The sequence below is a fragment of the Boleophthalmus pectinirostris genome, unplaced genomic scaffold, assembly GCF_026225935.1.
Source record: "Boleophthalmus pectinirostris isolate CB_2022bp ecotype Guang Dong unplaced genomic scaffold, ASM2622593v1 HiC_scaffold_20, whole genome shotgun sequence".
NCBI classification, from domain to species: Eukaryota; Metazoa; Chordata; class Actinopteri; order Gobiiformes; family Gobiidae; genus Boleophthalmus; species Boleophthalmus pectinirostris.
The window spans coordinates 22,536,157-22,556,748 of NW_026571153.1; the positions used below are offsets into that span (position 1 = coordinate 22,536,157).

General features: G+C 38.4%; 1 protein-coding gene across 2 annotated transcripts in view; it reads left to right on the top strand.

Moving 5' to 3' along the window:
- The window catches only part of LOC110157672 (NACHT and WD repeat domain-containing protein 2), a 71,566-nt gene that overhangs the window by 16,078 nt on the left and 34,896 nt on the right, over nucleotides 1-20,592 (top strand). For both annotated transcript variants that reach the window (XM_055156662.1, XM_020922026.2), the window contains one exon: nucleotides 20,002-20,118. In XM_055156662.1, coding sequence (XP_055012637.1) covers nucleotides 20,002-20,118 — 117 coding nt within the window. The remainder of the gene's footprint in view (nucleotides 1-20,001; nucleotides 20,119-20,592) is intronic.

The window sequence follows — 20,592 nt, forward strand, 5'->3', positions numbered from 1 at the left end:
GCGTTCTCGGTGGCCACGTGCCTGTCTGGTGATTCAGCTGGCGGTGACGAAGCGTGATCTGAAATGATTATGCAGAAGGCCCAGGACTTAATACTGTGTGACTCACTTACTCTGCCTCCTCCTCTTCCTCAAGGCCCCTGCTCTTCCTTATCCTCACCCACGCTTTGCCCACTCATATTGTTGGCCATTTTGTATTTGCTTTTCCTTTTTGTTAATTTTGTTTTATTCCTGGACAGTGTCAAGGTCTTGGTAGATGGCAAGTTGTTTATATCTGTGGATTAAAAACTCTCTGTGGAAAAAAATGACCTAATTTTAAAATCAATCGTCAAAACGCATTTGCTTTGTTTGTGTCCGTCCTATTTACTCTTTACAAAAGGCCTGAAATGAAAGTGCTCTGAGTTCAGTAATATCAGTGCTGTAGTAGTTAGGGATACACTGATATGATACGGAAGATTTTGTTAAATAGAGCCGATATTGATAATTTCTACCCAAATAATATGATTTGAAATTACATCAAACTTAACAATCAGTTTGCTTCACTGCAGACCCATCAGTGTAGTCACATTTTGAGCAGAGCCCTCTTCAAAGTTAAATGTCCAAATGTGGTCACTGAAACAACATATCGGCCTATGTTGGGGATTTAAGGCCAATAGCAGATAAACAAAAAAAGTGCAAATATCGGCCCAATATATCGGTTGGCCATCCAACTCTAGTAATAAAATTTACTAGACGTTAAACATTAAATGATAAATAACAGTTACAATTTGGATCATTTAGTACCATACGCCATTTGCACGAAGGAAACATATTGTATTTTCACGTTGATATGATGACGGTCTGAACAGAAGACACAAAAGTGGCGTCATGTCTGCACTTTTTATTACATGTTTAGACGAGCATGTTCGTGAGGAAATCTGCGTGCATACGGTGACGCAAAAATGTGTGGAATTCAATTGGATGTGCATACCAGGCGCCTATGTGGTGACGCTAGGTGGAGATGTATATGACATAAACACGGATGCAACATGAGTAGATCTGACCAGAGTTTTGCGTCTTGGGCTGTGTAGACAACTTTTCCACTCTGGAGGGTGGTTTCAGATTTTTGCGTTTTTAAGCCCCAAAAATGCCGTCACCATCTAAACGAAAGGCAATTCCGATAAAATATTTTGTTGTTTTTACCTGCAAGCCTTCTCATGTAAACAGGCCCTCAGTCTCTGCACTGGTATCGGTTAATTTCGAGTATAGATACTTAAAGCCAAAACATTGACATCGTATTAGAAGCTGGATCAGTGTATCCTGATTAGTAGTGTGAGTAAAAATGATGTGTACAGCTCAAGATCATTCTAAAGTTATTCAGGAAAGGTTCATTTCTGTCGTGTGAATGTTACTATTTTAGAATCAGGACCTGCTTAAATGAGTATCTGCTTGCATATTAGTTTTAGAATCTATTAGTATCTGATTTTCGATACTTTTGACAGCGCTTATATTAACAATATTTACCCAAGGCATGAGATCATTCCTTTCTCCCTGTTAGCTCATTTTGCTTCTCCAGTTGTAATGTATGTCTGCTTTTTACTTGTGTTTATTTTTAGCTGCAATTTTTAATTCATGTGTCGTTGCCACCTCCCGTTCCGTCTCTCGCACACTCGCACGGGCACACACTGGCACACACTGGCACACACTGACACACATACGCCAAGCTGACGAAACCTCCCAACCACCCCACCACAGCCATACCCCCTGCACCGCTCTAATAGGATAGAGGGATTGAGGGAGACGAAGGGAGAAGAGAGGGAAGGAGAGAGAGGAGAAAGAGAGTGAGACGGGGGAGAGGGTCGAAAGAGAAAGGGTGGAGAGCGAGAAGAGAGAGAGAGAGGAGAGAGAGAGGGGAGAGAGAGGGGAGAGGGCACAAGCATTCAGCCCAAGGACCCATGGGTGCGTCCTCATTCAGTCAGACAGAAGCCACCAAAGGGATTTTTGCTTTATACACATTTTATTATTTATCACAATATATGCCTGCTTTTACTACCATTCACATATGGATGCACAGCCGTATAACTCAGGGGTGTCTAAACTATGGCCCAGGGACCAAATGCGGACCTCAGACCAGTTTAGGTTGACCCTTCTGAATTGTGAATGATCATAAGCAGTAAATTTTCCTGCAAATATACCACTATAACCTCAATCACATGACATTGCATTGTGATAGAGATGTACAGTTAATGGATCAAGCCTTATTAAAGGGTTAGGGGCTCTGTTAAACTGTGTTAAATGCAACCATCTGAATCACTTACACATCCTGCTATAACTGCATATAATATTAAAAGTGCACTATTTAACCTTTCTACTATAGTGTGATCTGTCATTTGCTTGTCTCCTTGTTGATGTTAAGGCAGACCTATTGTGCAAAATTGACTTTTAACCATGTTATCGTTCCATTTTGAGTGAGTCGTGCATCACTTATTTTCAAGACACCTACTGCTCTATACTTTCACATGTATGTTCTCCAGTCTTATTTTATTAATGAGTGATACATGTAGGATTCAGCAGCACTGAAGGTAACAACCCTCCTCGCCCACACCGCTGGTTTCACGATGCTGTTAATCAAACCTGTTGCTAGCGCTTGGAGGCACCTGATTTGTCTGTTACTAAAGTTTATATTTTGATTTACAGACAAACTATCTATGTACAAACACAAGAATCATGTAACGCTGGATAATATGAACATTTTAAGATCGAAATGACGAGTCGATGGAGCTAGAAGTGTGCCCATGCTCTGTTCCTATTTGGAATGCAGTGGGTAGGAGGGTAGCTATGTCTAGGGGTGGATTTTAAACTCGATATGGATTCTGACATATTGTATATATCGATATAATACTTATATTCAATTCTGATTTCGCCGCTTCGCTTGTTTGCCTTCTTTGTCGTCACCACCGCACGCTCCCGCCTCCCTGATTTTGCTCGCTTGTGTCTCATTCACTCCTCACTACCACTGTGAAATTGGTGCCAGTGAAAAGCTTCTAACACCACAAACCTTTTCCTCCATTTACAGACAAGGCCATCAGCAGCACATCCTCTGTCACAGAAAGCACAATCATATTCCACTGAGTCGTGGCCTTTAGTCCGAAAGAAGCTGAACTGCATGAGTGGGAGCCAATGTTTATGCAAATTAGCCATGCAGTTTTAAGTTTCGTTTTTGTAAAACGTAAACACTTGCGCAAAACTGCATTAAACGCATTATAATCTCTCACGGGCTAATGTGGGTCTATAGTGGTTGTGCTTTATATGTTGTAAAGTTTAGTAATGTAAAGTTTATTTATGCAGAAGATTTTAATCAATAATCTGCTGCAGTGTCACTTGTACAATAGTGTTTGGAAACGTTGGGTTTGAGCTGCAGTGGATTGTGGGAGACCTCAGAGCTCCTTACTGCTGCTGATGAACTTGGGTCTGTCAAAATAAGAAACCTCCCGAGCTTACTCTGCTAAAGGAGCTCATGGTTCTCGTACGGTTACGAGTTGAGTTATTTTATTTATGAATGAAAAGAAGGCAATATGTATTATTTATTTTATTTCACAGTAAAATTATTATTTATGTAATCAAGGATTTTTTGTAATCTTAAATGTGGCAGAAGCACTTTGTTCCTACATGAACTGCCTACCTCCTGCACTTCAATAAAAAAAGACCTTGTGGAATTTGGCATATTTGTTTTTGCAGGAGTTTTGGGGGAATTGTTTTTTTCTATACACTTATCAAGATATATATTGTACTATTGAGATATAGCAAAATATATCAATATATATTTTTTGCTCCATGTTGCCCAGCCCTAGCTATGTCCATTTATAAATACAGTATATGGTGTTCATGTAAATCTGTTTGGTGTTTATAGTCTCTTCTTCAAACCGTACACAGGGCCTGCTTTCAGACTATACCACACAAGCATACTGAGCGAGCCTGTGCATTTCTGTGCTCAGGTTCACTCCCTTCATCTGCAACCACCATTCGCCATTTTCCACGGTGAAGCTATGCTTAGTAATGCAAAGCTCGCCACACACTACAGGAGAATTTGCTCGATTTTGGCGGCGTTGTGCTTCTCCTCAAGTTCAGGGAGACGTGACCTGACTTTTTGTCTTTGTGTGTGATTTTGACGCCTCTATGCTTCTCGTGTGTGTGTGGTGTCAGTGTGACTCTGAGCGGCTCTGTCATATTGTAAAAAATAAACCACTGTAACAGCCAATAAAACACAGCATCAGGGGCAGAGGAGTGACGGTCACAGAGGCACAAGATACAAACTCGGGATATTGTGAAAATAATGAGAAGACTTTATTACTCACCTCTTGTAAAGTGGTAAATTTAAACAGCAGCATCTCATCCACATTATCCATAGAAATAATGACATCCAGTCCACAAAACCACGCTATTAATCCAGTCTGAGGTGTTCTTTAAAAGTAAAAACGCAAGAGGAGTCTTCTTGTATGTCTGTTTATATCTATGCAGCACATGGATCGAGGTGGAGCTGCAGATTACTGATAGTAACCCTACTTTCTGTGTCCTTTATCGTCAATCTTTTATGCTTTAAAAATCATTTGAAGTATTGGACCACATTCCACAAATAATAATAGCACAGTTTTGACTTGTATCTAAACTAAAAGTGCAGTGTTCTGATTTTTTGAACACTTAAGAGTTTCAAAGTGAGTGGTTTTACTGTAGACATGAAGCAATCGTGCTCACAACTTTATAGCCTGTGGTACGCAGCCATATCCTGCTCCAGTCTTTGCGATCGGAGATTTTAAGTCTCATAATATTCTCCTTGTGTCTGTGGCGTGCGCTTTTGGGCAAGTTACTTTAAAACTGTAATGTGTTATTTATTACTTGTTACTGTCATTTCAAAGTAATTTGTTACATTACAGTATTACTGTATTTAAAATGTAAGGCATTACACAACTATTGCAGTACTTTTAAGTTACTCTCACCAAAATAACTGTGAAGATGCTGAACTTTCACGCCGTATATAACCTGAACCAGGACTAAACCAAGACTAAACCAAAACTGAACCAGAATTGAACCAGGACTAAACCAGAACTAAACCAGAACTGAACGAAGCGAATTTGTATGAGGAAAAACCCACCACTTCAATCCAGGTTAAAAAAGCATTGTAAAGCGCGTTACATTTGTACTGAGTAAATTATTACTATTTTTTTTCCCTGTAATGCCTTACATTACTGCGTTACAGCAAAACGCAATGCATTACAGTAATTTGTTACTTTTATAATGTGTTACTCCCAACACTGGTGGTGTGCGCTTTTTGCCGCACATTTAAAAATTGTTCAAGATCGAAAAATCCTGTAGTGAGTGGCGGCCTTAAGTCTGTATACTTGCACTATTTGGTGTTTTTAGTCTCTTCTTCCAACTGTGCACCGTTTTTGTCTATGATGAGTCCATGATTAGGCATTAGTGCATGTTTATAGACTTTATTATTTGGTCTTTTGAGTCTCCTCAAAGCGTGCACATGGGCCGCTTTCAAACTATACCACACAACCATACTGAGCGAGCCTGTGCATCTCTCTTCTATATGGGGGCTCAGGTTCACTCCCTTCATCTGTAACCACCGACTGCTATTACTTAGAAAAATAAAACCCTCCCACACACGATCTCCCTATCCCTCTTCTGTCGGCCATATTGTGGAAAAGTCATTCCTCTGCACATCAGTCACAGCTTATCACTGTCACTAATCTACTTCCAACTTCCAACGCGCGCGAGTGGGAGACTGCAATTGGCCCAGAGCTGACAGCGAAGGGCTCTCGAGCGAGGGGGGCTATACATGTTTGTGTTGGGTATGTGGAGATGCATGCTAATTAAAAGCTAAACTAAGGCATTAGTCATTTGTCTGAGCGAGTGTGGGGTGGGAGCGCTGATTTAATTTTGGCAAGAAGGACACTCAAGATGGGGGTAGGATGCAAATAAGTATACTGGAGAAACTATAATGATGGATCTCTTTTAATAATAGCACTAAGCCAGGTCAATCGAATATAAAGTCCTTTAGTGGTTTGGTTGATTAATTGGTTGAGGAAGGAGAAGTTAGTGAAGGAGTTAGATGAAGATTTGGTACTTTTTGGTATTTAAAAAGGCAGATTAAACTATGATTCGCAAGTTTAATCTTCATTTAAATACACTGTTTTCTACATTTTTCTGCATAAATAATTGTCTTGTTCATTCTACCATGCAGATGTTGTCTTGTGAGTGCAGTTTGGGTCAGATACATAGAAATACCTAGTGTTACATGCCACGTTTACATGAGAGCTTTAATTCCGAATAAATGCATTCTGCTTTAAAAAGACCATGTAAACACTTAATTGCTAATGAAAATTATTATTCAGAATAAAATTTTATTCTGAAGTAAGTGGATAGTTTATTCCGATTTTAAAGCCGAATTAATTTATTTCTCGATCATGTAAATGTTTATTCTTCTTAAAAATAATTCTGGTCTTTCAGTGCATGCTCATTGGGTGGCCCTTTTGACGCGATCCGGCTCCACCAGTCCTCGTTTCGGATTTTCATCCACTGCTCTTTGGATTTGTGAGCAGGATGCAGGAGTGGGCTGAGGTAGAGCAGCCGTTGACTCAGTTTGTCTTCTTCCTCCCTTCTTCAATACTCTTCTCCTCCTCAGCTGACATATGTAAAGTGTGATGATAGAATTCTCAAGCTACTGTTTAATTATCATTGGAACAACTGTGAAAAAAGTTTGTATCATGTTTGTGTCTATGGCGTAATGACAAACCGAGATGCCAAAAAAGCCGTTAGCAACTGAAGTGTGTGTTTTCTTCTATTAGACATAAATACATTTGTGTTCCTGTCCAATCAGAACCCTCCTTGACCCCAAAACATTGAGCAGAATTAAATAAAGGCAATTTAATATGTTTTCTATGTAAACCTCAATTTGGATTATTATTTTTTATTTTTTTTGCCACGTAAAGTTGAAGGAGAATATTTTAATTCTGAACTATTTAATTCAAAACAATTGATTTGAAATAAAAACATCATGTAAACGTGGCCATAAGAGAGCTTTTGACTTGACCTCTTTTCAGTAAGGATGCACCAATCCAGTGTTTTTGGTTCCAATACTTTGATACTTTAGCTTTAAGTACTGCGTAAAGTTGATACTCAATACCAATTTCAATACTTCAATGAAAATCCAAAATGAAAAAAGCTCTTCTTTAGACAATAGAATGTAATTTCCAACACAAGTAATAGTTCTTTCTTTATGTTACTATGTGTCTTATCTGTATGTATAAATAGACTGTATATATAAATGGACATAGCTAAACAATGATTTGGAGCCAGGGTCAGACAGAGCCAAAGTGCACCCACGCGTTATGCACTATGATTTGGGACATGACAGCTAGTGTGTTATGTCCAGTTATATATACAGTCTAGGGGAGTTATATTCAATAGCTTTGCTCCGGATTGGTTATTTGGTTGCTATGATTCTCACTATGGAACCTGGCTCCAAATTGGCTCCTATAAGTGTGAGCCTCGATGAGCTTCATTTGACTGAACACATCTTTCTCCCTTAGTTCACTTCTTTATACAGTGTATAGGTCGTATACTAGTTCTAATAAAGATGAAATAATTCAAGTTACAGATAAAACGCGGTAGAAAGCTATAACGTGAATACCCATGGGACTAATTTGGCCATATTCCTTGTGTTTTTTTCTTTTTTCAAGTCTCCCTTCCTCCTCACTCTGCCTCTCTGTTTGATTGCCTCTCCCATAAACTACAGTAAAGTGGGGGGTGCGTTTGATTACGTAAGAGCTCGAGCAGCTTGTGCTAAGCTCTTTTCTAATGCCCTTGGAAGGCATTTGCCCGTAACAGGTCAAGTGTAGGAGAAGCTCTGCTGTATTTATTGAATGTTAGAATATTACAAGTTGGTATAATGCCCAAGACGCCCGAATAGAAAGGGCATGAAATCAGGCTGAATAAAACAACCACCAACAGAAACCCCCAGAGACAGAAGAAAACAGCGAAAATAGATCCGATGCCAGCATAAATGTATCTTCAGATCTGGAATGTGGGGCTATTTTAGCTGAACACTGCTCATCATTGAAATGTACAACAAGTACGATGCACTATAAGAATGATTTTAAAAGAGGAAGATACAGACCTTGTCCAAAATGCTGAAATTTCAAACAAGATATGGTACAAAAATCCATAAGCCCCCTGCCTGTTTCCTGGACTATACCACACTATTCCACCCTGAGAAACATTCACGTCTGACCTGGCTTGATGGCGTCTCCTGCCTGTCTCCATGGCGATAGATGTGTCTAATACCATAGTGTTGAATATTTTATGCAAAGCACGCATGGAGATGGATGGTGTACCCTCAACCTGAAACTTTACGTATTGTATCTTTTTGCGATTAGTATTCACAAGAAATTATTTGTTTTATGGCAGAAGTTAATATAGTTGACTATAGTTAGTTTTAAGGATGTAACAATATCCAAATCTCTCGGTACGATATTATCATGATATGCATCTCATGGTACATTATTTATTGCGATATTTTGGAGAGCCTGATTTAATTGTAGATAGGACATATTTTTGCTTTTAAAATAACCTGACAAGATTTTGATATGAATTATTACTGTCACAATCCCAAGAATTCAAGTAAAAAACATATTTCTTCATGCATTTGGTGAAATGAATCTTCTCATTTCTCCTCTCTAATATTTTCCTGACGCCACATTGCCGATCAATACCCGTTTTCCCTCCCACCAGCATACACTCATTGCACTCTACTACGTTCAGCAACATTTTGTAGTGATTTTGGTACAAATGAAAAAAACAAACAAAAAACTGCTGTGATATTGTGATCACAATTAGAGCGACGTGAGGTCCCATTGGGCAACGCAGTTTACTGTGGACTTGTTTCTTTTATTAAGTTGTCTTAGATCAATTTTGTGATTTAATATGCGCAACTTACGACATAATGATCCACTGGTGTTAAAACTATACAGCAGACACAAGCACAATATGTTTTCTTTAAATGTTACAGATGCTTTCTTCAATGACTTAGTAGGCTGCGTTAATTTGACAGTGTGCTAACATATCTGACTTAAACAGTGTCAGTGAGTGTGACAGAAAGCCTGATTCAGAATTGTGTATACAGCACAGTTAGCTCAAGTTGTACCTAATAAATGGTCCATCCCTGCACCTGGATGTGCTGCTTGGTGCTGTGGGTGATAAATATTGCAGAGCTCGGTGACACGTTTGGGAGAGTTGTGATGGTGTGGAGGCATATTGGTACGTCAATGTGAATCAGCCCGGACCAGACAACAACAGGAGAGTGAATGGAGAAGGGGCCCGCTGCCAAAGAGAGAGAGACAGACTGAGATCCACTGAAAATGACAACTTCAGTGACAGACCATAAACACAATCAAATATGCCATGTTTCACAGTATTTTAACAAGTGTGTTTTTATCACCGGGAATTATTATGTGAAAATTGGTTTGCAGAATATAATGTGAATTTAAAGGCTATATTATGCAAAATTGGCTCTTGTGAGCTTTAAGTCAATCAATCAATCAAACTTTATTTGTATAGCACTTTTCATAGATTTGAAATGTAGCACAAAGTGCTTCACATGCAACAGAATTTTTTTTTTACAATATTAAAAAATAACAGCAACCCCCCCACCCCATTATTTCATGCATATATACAACAATAAAACATGATCATAAAGCTCCTAAAGGTTATAGTAAATATATAAATAGAGAGCTAAAAACAGATGGAGACTAAATAAAATATTAATGGTAATTTAATTAAAAGCAAATAGTAATAATAATAATAATAATAATAATAATGAAAAAACAAGTAAAATTTCAATTAAAAGCTAAATTAAAAAGATACGTTTTGAGTTTACTTTTAAAAATATGAACACTCGCAGCGAACCTCAGATCCTCAGGTCGACTGTTCCACAAATGGGGGCCGTAAAAGCTGAATGACGCCTCACCGTGAGTTTTAGTTTGGACTATTGGGACAGTTAAAAGACGACTACCTGAGGACCTGAGAGTCCAAGAGGGCTCATATGATAAAAGCAGATCAGATAAATAAATAGGACTAAGACCATTAAGAGCTTTATAAACCAATAAAAGAACTTTAAAGTCTATCCTGAAGCTCACAGGAAGCCATGTCATGTTAAGTCATGTTATAATGTTGTTACCTCCTCAAAAAATAACCTGAGTTATATTTACTGTCTTACTGTCAAAAGGCTCTGTTCCATCAAAGCGGTAGTTTTCAAGATAGTAACTACTTTTTACATTTTGTTCAGTAGAGTTTGGCAATTTCAGGGCTGAAATCATCCAGATAGTTTTAGTGAAGATGTACAGAGTTTAAAAACACAGTGAAGCACTTTCTGTGATAGCACATGACATCAGAAGGTGGAACCGAGCATTTTGAGCAGACTCATAATAAAGGATTACTCAAACATGGGTGAATGAAACAAAACACAACTCTAAGTATGTTTTTGATGACGAAACAACATTATAACATGACTTAAAGATCACGAGTCAAGTCAAGAGTCAATTGTGTATGATATAAGAACTTCAGGTATTAATAATTATGTTTATTATGTTTTTGTTTGAGAGAAGACCTCAGCCTAAATATGCAGAGTTTATGTGTTAAAAGTGTGAATAAAGCAAAACACAGCTCCTGATATGTTTTGATGAAGATGCAATATCATATCATAGATTAGAAAGTAGTATAATATGGGCCCTTTAAAATATTCCTCTTGTGATCTTAGATAATATGTGGTTCTTGGTATTGCTTGTGCTATTTGCTTTTCAATATTAGCTTTAATTATAATTAGTATTTAGGTAACTCAATTACATAAGGTCTTATGTCTAGACCTGACGTCAGTTTTAGTTCTGCTTTAGTCCAGCACAGGGTTTATTTACAGATTTCATCTCTATAACCCTACTTAGCCCGTCCATGTTCAGTCGTGATTGAATCTTGCTTTACTTTGACATCAAACCATCAAAAATAACCAAAAATCACCTCTCTCATGTCATCACAACATTCCCCATCGCTGTATCCATCCAAGTTTTTCTAATATAACTCGAACAAGTGACACACTCCATCTGCTTCTCAAATCTGCTGTTGGAAATCGTGGTGAAATGTTGTGCACCTTGTGTCTCACCTCCCCTCTCGCCGCCGTGTTTTTGGAGGCTGGCGGAGGACGTGTGAGTGACAACCATTGGAAGTGCTTTTCACAGCTGTGGCCAGGACCTGCTTCCTTCTATTGGTGTTGACTGTTTGGCGGTGCGTGATGGCCACTGTGGTTGGCAGGCGCAAAGAGGTCGACAGGGAGACTTCCTGTGAGTGGGAGGAAGCGATGGGTATTGTAGCGGCGTGATTTAAAGTGTATATGACAGATTAGATTACTCATTGCACTCAAACATGCAGTAGATAACATAATTATTTACATCTGAAGGTTCTATATCATGCACTATTGACTCTTGTGAGCTTTAAGTCATGTTAGAATGTTGTTACGTCATCAAAAACATACTACTAGAGTTGTGTTCTGTTTCATTCGCACATGTTTGAGTCATCCTTTTTTATGAGTCTGCTCAAACTGCTCTGTTCCACCTTTTCAATTTAACAGCTAACTTTTACCTTTTGTACCTTTTTTTTTTGTTCCTTCTGTGAAGAGATTGGCACTTCCTGGGCTGAAATGATCCAAATGATTCTCTTGAAGGTATATGGAGTTTAAAAACACAGAGGAGCACTTCCCGTCTTGCCACATGACATTACAAGGTGGAACAGAGTGTTTTTAGTTTGAAACAAAAACTCATATTAGCCCATATTATGCTCTTTCCTGATCATCTGGTCATAATGGTGTTTCCTCATCAAAAACAAAGTGCTCCATTGTGTTTTTAAACTCCACACACCTTCACTTGAATCACTTGGATGATTTCAGCCTTGGAATTGTCAATCTCTACTGAATTAAAGATAAAAGTTAGCTGTTAACTTGAAAACTACCACGTCATGACATCACAAGGTGGAACAGAGCATTTTGAGCTTTGGAAACGTACACAGACTAATAATGACGGATTACTCAAATGCGTGTGAATGAAACAAAACACAACTCGGGGTATGTTTTTGAGGAGGTAACAACATTATAACATGACTTAAATCTCATAAGCGTCAGGTTTGCATAATATAGGTCATTTAACCTACTATAAAACTATGATAAATATTTACTATAAGTACTTTAACCCCAAACCAAGTAGTCATTAGAAAAACACGGTGGTGTGAGAAAATGAGTTTTGCATTTTAGCAGGAGACCCAGGGCTGCTCCAGGGTACAGGATCAAAATGAAGTATCTTCTCATTAGATTCCGCAACAGTGGTTAGAGTAAGTGTGATTTAACTATCGCAATGAAATTTACAACTGCTACGACTCCTATCCGCCTGTAGGATGCTTGAGGCTACACACCAAGAATAATGGTGTGATTTTGAACTACATACTTTCCAGTTTCAGTTAGAGTCGTAAGAGCAGGCTGGATTTTGGTGTCTCTTGGAATGAAATGAAGATAGCAATGTGACAGGATACAACTGCGAAAAATAGCTTACAATTTTATTATTTTGTAATATTTGTATTTAATTTCATATAGTGTTGTCATAATTCTTATCTTTAACTTCAACGTCAATAGACCTTTTTCACAATGGATGTAGGGTAAACCTTACTTATGTTATTGCTTTTCTATGGCAAAATATCTGTAGAAATGTCTCGCGTATTTTCCACCAGCTTCATAAATCTGCCCCATCACCAAATCTTTATTCAACAAAGTCGACAAAGGACATATTCTGTCCATGAAAGAATTTATCTACAACTATCAAGGAAAGAAAGACGAAAATGTAAAGGCGAACAACGACGACGCATTAGTGAACTACTCCTGAGTAAATCTAAGATTATGGTCATGAATAAAACATAAGTAATAAGTCATTCGTTAATAAGTAACTTGTGAACTCAGACACAGATAGTAGCATAGACAGAGAGATTTGTGCAGTTTAAATTCTAGATATGTAATCTGTGAACATCTGTGGCATTTGAACTGCACAAATCTCTCTGTCTCTGCTAATATCTACATCATAAAATCAAATTTTAATTTTAATTATAGAATCAGTCTGAATTTACAAGTTACTTATCAACGATTTACTTATTACTTATGTTTTATTCATGACCATAACATTAGATTTGCTCAGGAGCAGTTCACTAATTCTAGTCGAATCTGTCCTTTGTCGACCTTGTTGGATGAAGATTTGGTGTTGGCGTAGATTTATGAAGCTGGCGGAAAATACGTGAGACATTTAAACAGATATTTTGCCATAGAAAAGCATTAACGTAAGTGACGTTTACCCTACATCACGGCACTTCCGGCCATTGTGAAAAAGGTCTATAGTACGGAAAAGACTTGACAATACAGATTCTGTACTGTTTGTCTCCTTGGAAATGTTGTTGCTTTGTCTAGAATGTTCCACAGTGCAGATTATACCTACCTATTACAAGGTAGACAAGTAGGTTGAAGCACTGATGTTCTACAGTATGGCATTAAACAGCTCTACCTTATATTTTTTAAATCACAGGTGGTTTTATAGCTCAAAAATACCTAGAAAAACAGGCATTCTGACTGTGAGCGGGGTTGCCTCTCCACAGATCTGACTTTTAACTTGGTCTGGTATGGAAATAGAATAGGTTTAATACCATACTGTGACACATCCCAGACAAAGCGATAACATCTCCTTGAAGACAAGCATTAAACGTACCCCCACCAGAAAAGTTACACAATGCACCTTTGGAGAAACGTTGAAATGCAGTCCGAAACGAAATGTTGCCTGCGAGTTTTTCACTTTGCTTTGAGCTGCTGATGTGGGTGTGGGAACCTTTCAAGGCAAAGCTTTTCAGAAGACATCATATTTGAGAAACACAGCCCACGTTTCTTATAAAAGCACTGGTTAGACAAAGCACTTCACTTGCTCTCACACAACTTTGAAAATCATGGAGACGCACTGTACGCTTCTGTATTATTCTACACTGAATGACTCACTACACGCTAGCCTCGGATTTTTTTTCTTTTTCCTGATAAGGAATTTATATAAGAAACCTTCACAAGTTTTCCATTTACTTGCAGAGTATCGGTCCGCACTGAACTTTAAAGGCCTAGGTTATTTTGTTTTCTGATTTATGTTATAATGTTGTTTCTTCATCACAAACATACCTGGAGTTGTGTTTAGTTTCATTCACACATTTTTAACACACAAATCCTGCATGTTTAGGCTGAGTTCTCCTCTCAAATGGAAATCACTCTGTTCCACCTTGTGATGTCATGTGGTAATACAGGAAGTGCTGCAGTTTTTGAGTTTTTTCAGCCCTGGAATTGAAAAGAAAAATGGAGATGTAGACAGACTAATAATAAAGGGTTACTCAAACATGGGTGAATGAAACAAAACACAAAACACAAAATACTACGACTACTAGTACTACTACTAATACTACTACTACTTCTACTGTTACTTCTACTGCAACTTCTTTCACTACTACTTCAACTAAATAATGTCAGAAAAATCTCAACTGGATATTTTTTTCTCAAATCATCCAGTTCTAACTAGTACTACTACTTTTTTGAGCAACACTGATTCAGATACAACAATGATAATAAAAACACAGTTTATTTAGGAAGCATAATTTGATTTTCAACATAGTATATAATATAAGAGTACTTTCTTTTATATTACCATGTGGTCTTATATCTGTGTAATCCTTCAGTGGTCCAGGTAGTTTCCATATTGGTCCATGAGCGTATAATATTCTATGTGCTCTCATACAGCTCAAGATCATTCTAAAGCTATTCAGGAAAGGTTCACTTCTGTCCTGTGAATGTGACTTTTTTAGTATCAATACCTGCACAAATGACTACCTAGTTTAGATACTATTTTTAGCTTTGGTCAGGCATCAGATTTTTGATACTTTTGCCAACCCTAGTCGTAGCTTGCCTCAGATTGTCTGGTTTAAAAAGAATAAGTAGATCAGTAATGAAAATAAACTTGTAGTATCCTCCAGTTTGCAGTGAGGAGTCAGGATGGATTGTGTGTCTGACAGCTGTCTCCCAGAGCAGTGATCCAGGTGCAGGGCAACAATCAAACCAATGGAGCGAGGAGGTGTTCTCTGGCCCGCCGCCCCTCTCCTATAATGGGACGGGGCCAATCTCTCCGCAGCTGTCAGACCCAATGTCCCGCAATGGCTTTTTTAAGTTCTATGAGGCTGCCAGTCATCACGGCGCCATCAGTCATTCGGTGAGGGCTAAAGTGGCCGATGCTACCTGGAGTGAGGTAAGATGGAAGATGGACACAGCTTTCACACAGCTTGGTTTTAGATTTTGTTTAAAAGTGGGATATTTTTTAAAGGTCCTATATCATGCAAAACTGACTCTTGTGAGCTTTAAACCCCGTTAGAATGTTGCTGTTACCTCCTCAAAAACATACCTGGAGATGTGTTTTGTTTCATTTACATATTTGAGTAACCATTTATTACTAGACTGTCTACATCACCAAAACTCAACATGCTTTATTCCAACTCAGTAAAAGAAACAAGTACGCTGACTTCCGCATTACAAAACTGCGGTGCTCAATGGGAACTGACCTGTAAATGTCATCACAACAACATATGAGTCGCCACCTCAGATGATAGCTGCAGATCACGTTATCGAGTAGCAATTTTTATGAATTTTTTAACCAAAATTACTACACCACTCTGTCGAATTCTACTGATTAAGAAAATAAAGGGAAAGGTCCGGAATTTTGGATATAAGGCCTCATTTCCTAGTGAGCCAGAGTGTTGGAGACGTGTGGAGACACTTTTTAAAATATTCCATCCAGTCCTTGTATTTGCAGAGTCACTGGTCACTGGTGCTAGGCTAGCGCATGTCAATGGCCATAGTTATCCTGCCACTAAAAACAGTCTTACCCACTCCACAAAACACCCGAAACAAATCTATTATTACACCAGACTGTCGATGTAAATGTCTGTGTTGATAGAATCATTTTAGAAGTAAAACCAATCTTGCATTTGAAGTATTTATGTCTGAGCAGCAGCGAGTTGTACTTTTTGATAGAAAACTTTTCAGCGGCGGACTGATATCACTATCACCTAGCACCTATCTTACCAACAAAGTAAAATTCCACTGCTGCAGAGAAAATAGTCCCTCAACATGTGACGATTCATGTGATGCAAGGTTAGTTTTATTTCAAACATTATTCTATCAACACAGACATTCACATGGACAGTCTGGCATAATAATAGATTTGCTTCGGGTGTTTTGTGGAGTGGGTAAGTTTTTAGTGGCAAGATAACTATGGCCATTGACATGCACTAGCCTAGCACCAGCGACCTCTGCAAATACAAGGACTGGATGGAATATTTTTTTTAAAAAGTGTCTCCACACGTCTCCAACACTTTGGCTAAATAAGAAATGAGGTATTATGTCCAAAATTCCTGACTGTTCCTTTAAAGTTTGCTCAAGCGTGCACAAATCAAGTTGTTTTTGCAGAACAGGTCTGTTTTAACAAGTTGTTACATATTCATTTTTAGGAATCAAATTTTAGTTAGTGAATCAATTAGCTGAGATTTGGTTTTTTTTGGGGTTTTTTTTTGGGTTTTTCGATGTAAAAAGGCATGATTCACAAGTTTTATCTGTCTTTTTTGTTTGTTTTTACTTGAACTCCCCCTCCAGATGTAGCCTTGTGAGTGCAGTTTGGGTCAGATATATAGAGACACATAATAGTTTTTAGAGCTTTATGCCACGCCCCCCTTTTGAACACACTTACCAATGAGCAATACATGTTTAGTCAATCAAGAATTTCTTTAGCTCTACTTTTTACTTTCCCCAACATTGTGAATTCCACCCAAATTATCCATAAATCCATAACGTGTACTACATTCCCATTCATTGTCCATTCTTCCCCTCCCAGTCTGAGGAGCAGTGGAGTGTGAAGCTGGCTGACGACACCTCCTCTTTCACATCACTTTATCCCCGGCTTTCCCTTGTACTTTTTGGGTCTTTGCTCAAAAGCAGCAGGATATCTAAGGACTAAAATCGATCTGTGCGGGTGAGCGAAATCTGGAGAAGAATATGTAATGATGGGACATTTGTAAGGGACTACAAACTGGGTTCTTTCAAGCAGTATCTAATTTTAAAGGTAAGGTCTCGGTGCGGCACACTGAGATCTGTCACTGTCACAGAGCTGCCGGGAGGAGTGAGGTTTGGTGTTCTTCAAGGTCCTATATTAGGCAAAATTAACTCTTGTGATTTTCAAGACATGTTATAATATTGTTACTCATCAAAAACATACCCAGAGTTGTGTTTTGTTTCATTTGCACATTTGAGTATTCCTGCATTATTACCGTAGTCTGTCTACATCTCCAAAGTTCAGAATGCTCTGTTCCACCTTGTGTTGTCATGAACTGTAGTTTTCAAGTTAACGGCTGTCTTTTACCTTTTGTTCAGTTGATTTGACAATTCCAGAGCTGAAATTATCCAAATCATTCTAGCAAAGGTGTATGGAGTTTAAAAACAAAGTGTAGCACCTCTTGAGATGACAATAACGCAGTTGGAAGAGTGTTTGTCCATGGAACTGAAGGTTGGCAGTTTGAATCACACTCTCGACATAAATATCTTTGGGAGAGTAGTCAGATCCACAACATTATAACATCATAGAGATCGACCGATATGCATTTTTCCATGGCCGATGCCGATACCTGTTTGTTTAGAATCCAGAGGAACCAATGTCCAGTGACCTCTACCGATATATCTGGGCCAATATGTTGAGCCGATTTAGATCATTTTTCCCATATTATCAAATTAAAAATTAGTACAAACTCAACCACAACCCTCTCTTACGACAAAAGTGTGTAGAATCCAGTATAGTTATGTTTTTACAGTACCCTCTTTGGACTTAAGTGTTCAAATAAAGCTTCATATACATATACTCTTAATACATATGAAGGCAGCTGGTTGGGCCAAACAAAATATCGACCTCTGCTGGATATTTAAGGCCGATAGTTGATAAGCTAAAAAGGACAAATATCGGCCCAGTGTATTACCAAAACAAGCATTCACCATAACATAGAAAATAGCGTAACATGGGCCCTTTAAGTTTAGGGCTTGCTGCAGCATCCTGAGATCTGTCACTGCCACAGAGCTGCCGGGAGGAGGGAGGATGCTGTCCTTAAAGATAAGCCAACGCCAGCATCTCCACAGAAGACATGTAGTACCTTTTCCTTCTTTTTTTTCAGCAGTGTTTCTTCTCCCTCTCTCACAGAGCTGGCTGGGAGATCCCCCCTGCGGTCTGTTTATGGTGCATATTGTCTGGGCTGCCAACACTTGTGACAAATGTGTTGAGGAAGACCCCAGTATAGTGTGAATGAGAGGGAGGGAGTGAACGTGGGTTTCTTCCATAGTGTCCTCCTGGGATACAGCGTAGTTTTATATGAGTATGAATGGGCCTGAGCTAGATACAATACACATACAAATGTTTACTTTAGTATTTAGGTTTGAGGATCGGTTGGGGTGCAGGGTTACTTGTGTTACTCTGATTTTATTGTGATCAGATGTATGTAAAAATGATGTAAGGATATTTCAAAGGTCTTATATTACACAAAACTGACTGTTGTGAGCTTTAAGCCATGTTATGTTTTCGAAAAAAACAATACCTGGAGCTTATGTTTTGTTTCATTCACACATGTTTGGGTCATGCTTTTTTATTAGTCTGTCGACACCTCCGAAGCACAAAATAATCTGTTCCATCTTGTGATTTGATGAACTGGTAGTTTTCAAGTTCACAGCTACTTTTTACCTTTTGTTTAGTACGGAGCGCCAATTCCAGGGCTGAAATGATCCAAATGATTCTAGTGAAGGTGTGTGGAGTTTAAAAATACAGTGAAACACTTCCTGTTTTACCACACAACAGCATAATGTGAAACATGGTAATATGTGTAATATGGGCCCTTTAAACACATTTGCAATAGATGACTGAAATATGAACCGCATAACAAGTGTAACATTCCGCTCTTATACTATCTTGTCTTCATGGAAATATATATTGCTTTGTCTGGAATGTGTTCTATCTTCATGGAAACCAAACCAGACCAGGTACAAGTCAGATCAGTGGAGAGGCCACCCCACTCACCGTCAGAATGTCTGTATTTTGTCAGTATTTTTGAGCTATAAAACCAACTGTAATTTAAAAAAAAAAGTCAGGTAGAACTGTCATACTTACTTACAATACTTTAATGTTATACTGTGGAACATTCCAGGCAGAGCAATGACATATCCAAAGAAACAAGCAGGTGACTGACCCGCAACCAAAAAGTTACATAGCACACCGTTAAAGCATGTGCTGGTTAGAAACTCTGTTGGCAAATTATTTCAAAGTCTCACACATAGTTTTAACAGGTCTTTGTGATTTACTAATTGTCACCTTTTGGCATCAAATTTGCAGATTTACAACAGAGCAAGTGTCAACTTTAGTGTTTAGTATTTTTTTTCACATACAAAAGCAAATTGATGCCATGTTACACAATGATACAGTTAAAGGTGCATTGTGTAACTTCTTGATTGGGCGTACGTCACCTGCTTGTTTCTATGGATATGTCATTGCTCTGCCTGAAATGTTCCACAGTATGACATTAAACAGCTCTACTTTACATTTATTCAATTACAGGTAGTTTTTATAGCTCAAAAATAGCTAGAAAAACTGGTATTCTGACAGTCATAGTGCCTATAACCGCCTATAACTTGGTCTGGTTTGGTTTCCATGACGATAGAAAGGTTTAATACCATACTGTGAAACATTCCAGACAAAGCAATGACATCTCCACCAGAAAAGTTACACAGTGCACCTTTAAGACTTGAAAGACATCCATGTTTATCACTTTATTTCTTGTGTCCAGGTGGTGGACTTGTACTGGGGTGTGGACCCCGAGGAGTGGGACAGTCCAGAGCTGCAGAGGCTCAGAATGAAGCTGCTGGAGGAATGCCTGAAGACCTCTGCCGGACCATGTTTTGTGGTAAGAAATATTCACAGATAAAACTATTTAAATGAACACTGAACAGGTTTAAGAGAAGTAAATTAGTTAAGACATTTTACCAAAAGGCAGATGCTGGCAGTTTGTCACTATACTAAAATTTCAAACTCTATTACAATATTAAGGAAAAGACTCGATACTCAATTCTGATTTTGATGCATTTAGATAACAGAATGTGATTTTCAACCATGTGGTCCTATATCTGTGTGATCCCTTAGTGGTCCATGAGCGTACACTAGTCTATGTGCTTGTGCTTATACTTGTTCTGATCCAGCTCAAGATCATTCTAAATTTATTCAGGAAAGGTTCATTTCTGTCCTGTGAATGTGACTGTTTTAATATTGATACTTGCTCAAATGACGATCTAGTTTCAATACTAGTTTTAGTATCTGATTAGTGTCTGATTTCAGTACGTTACGAAGCTGCTCTCTACATTCACTGTTGTAGCCAGACATT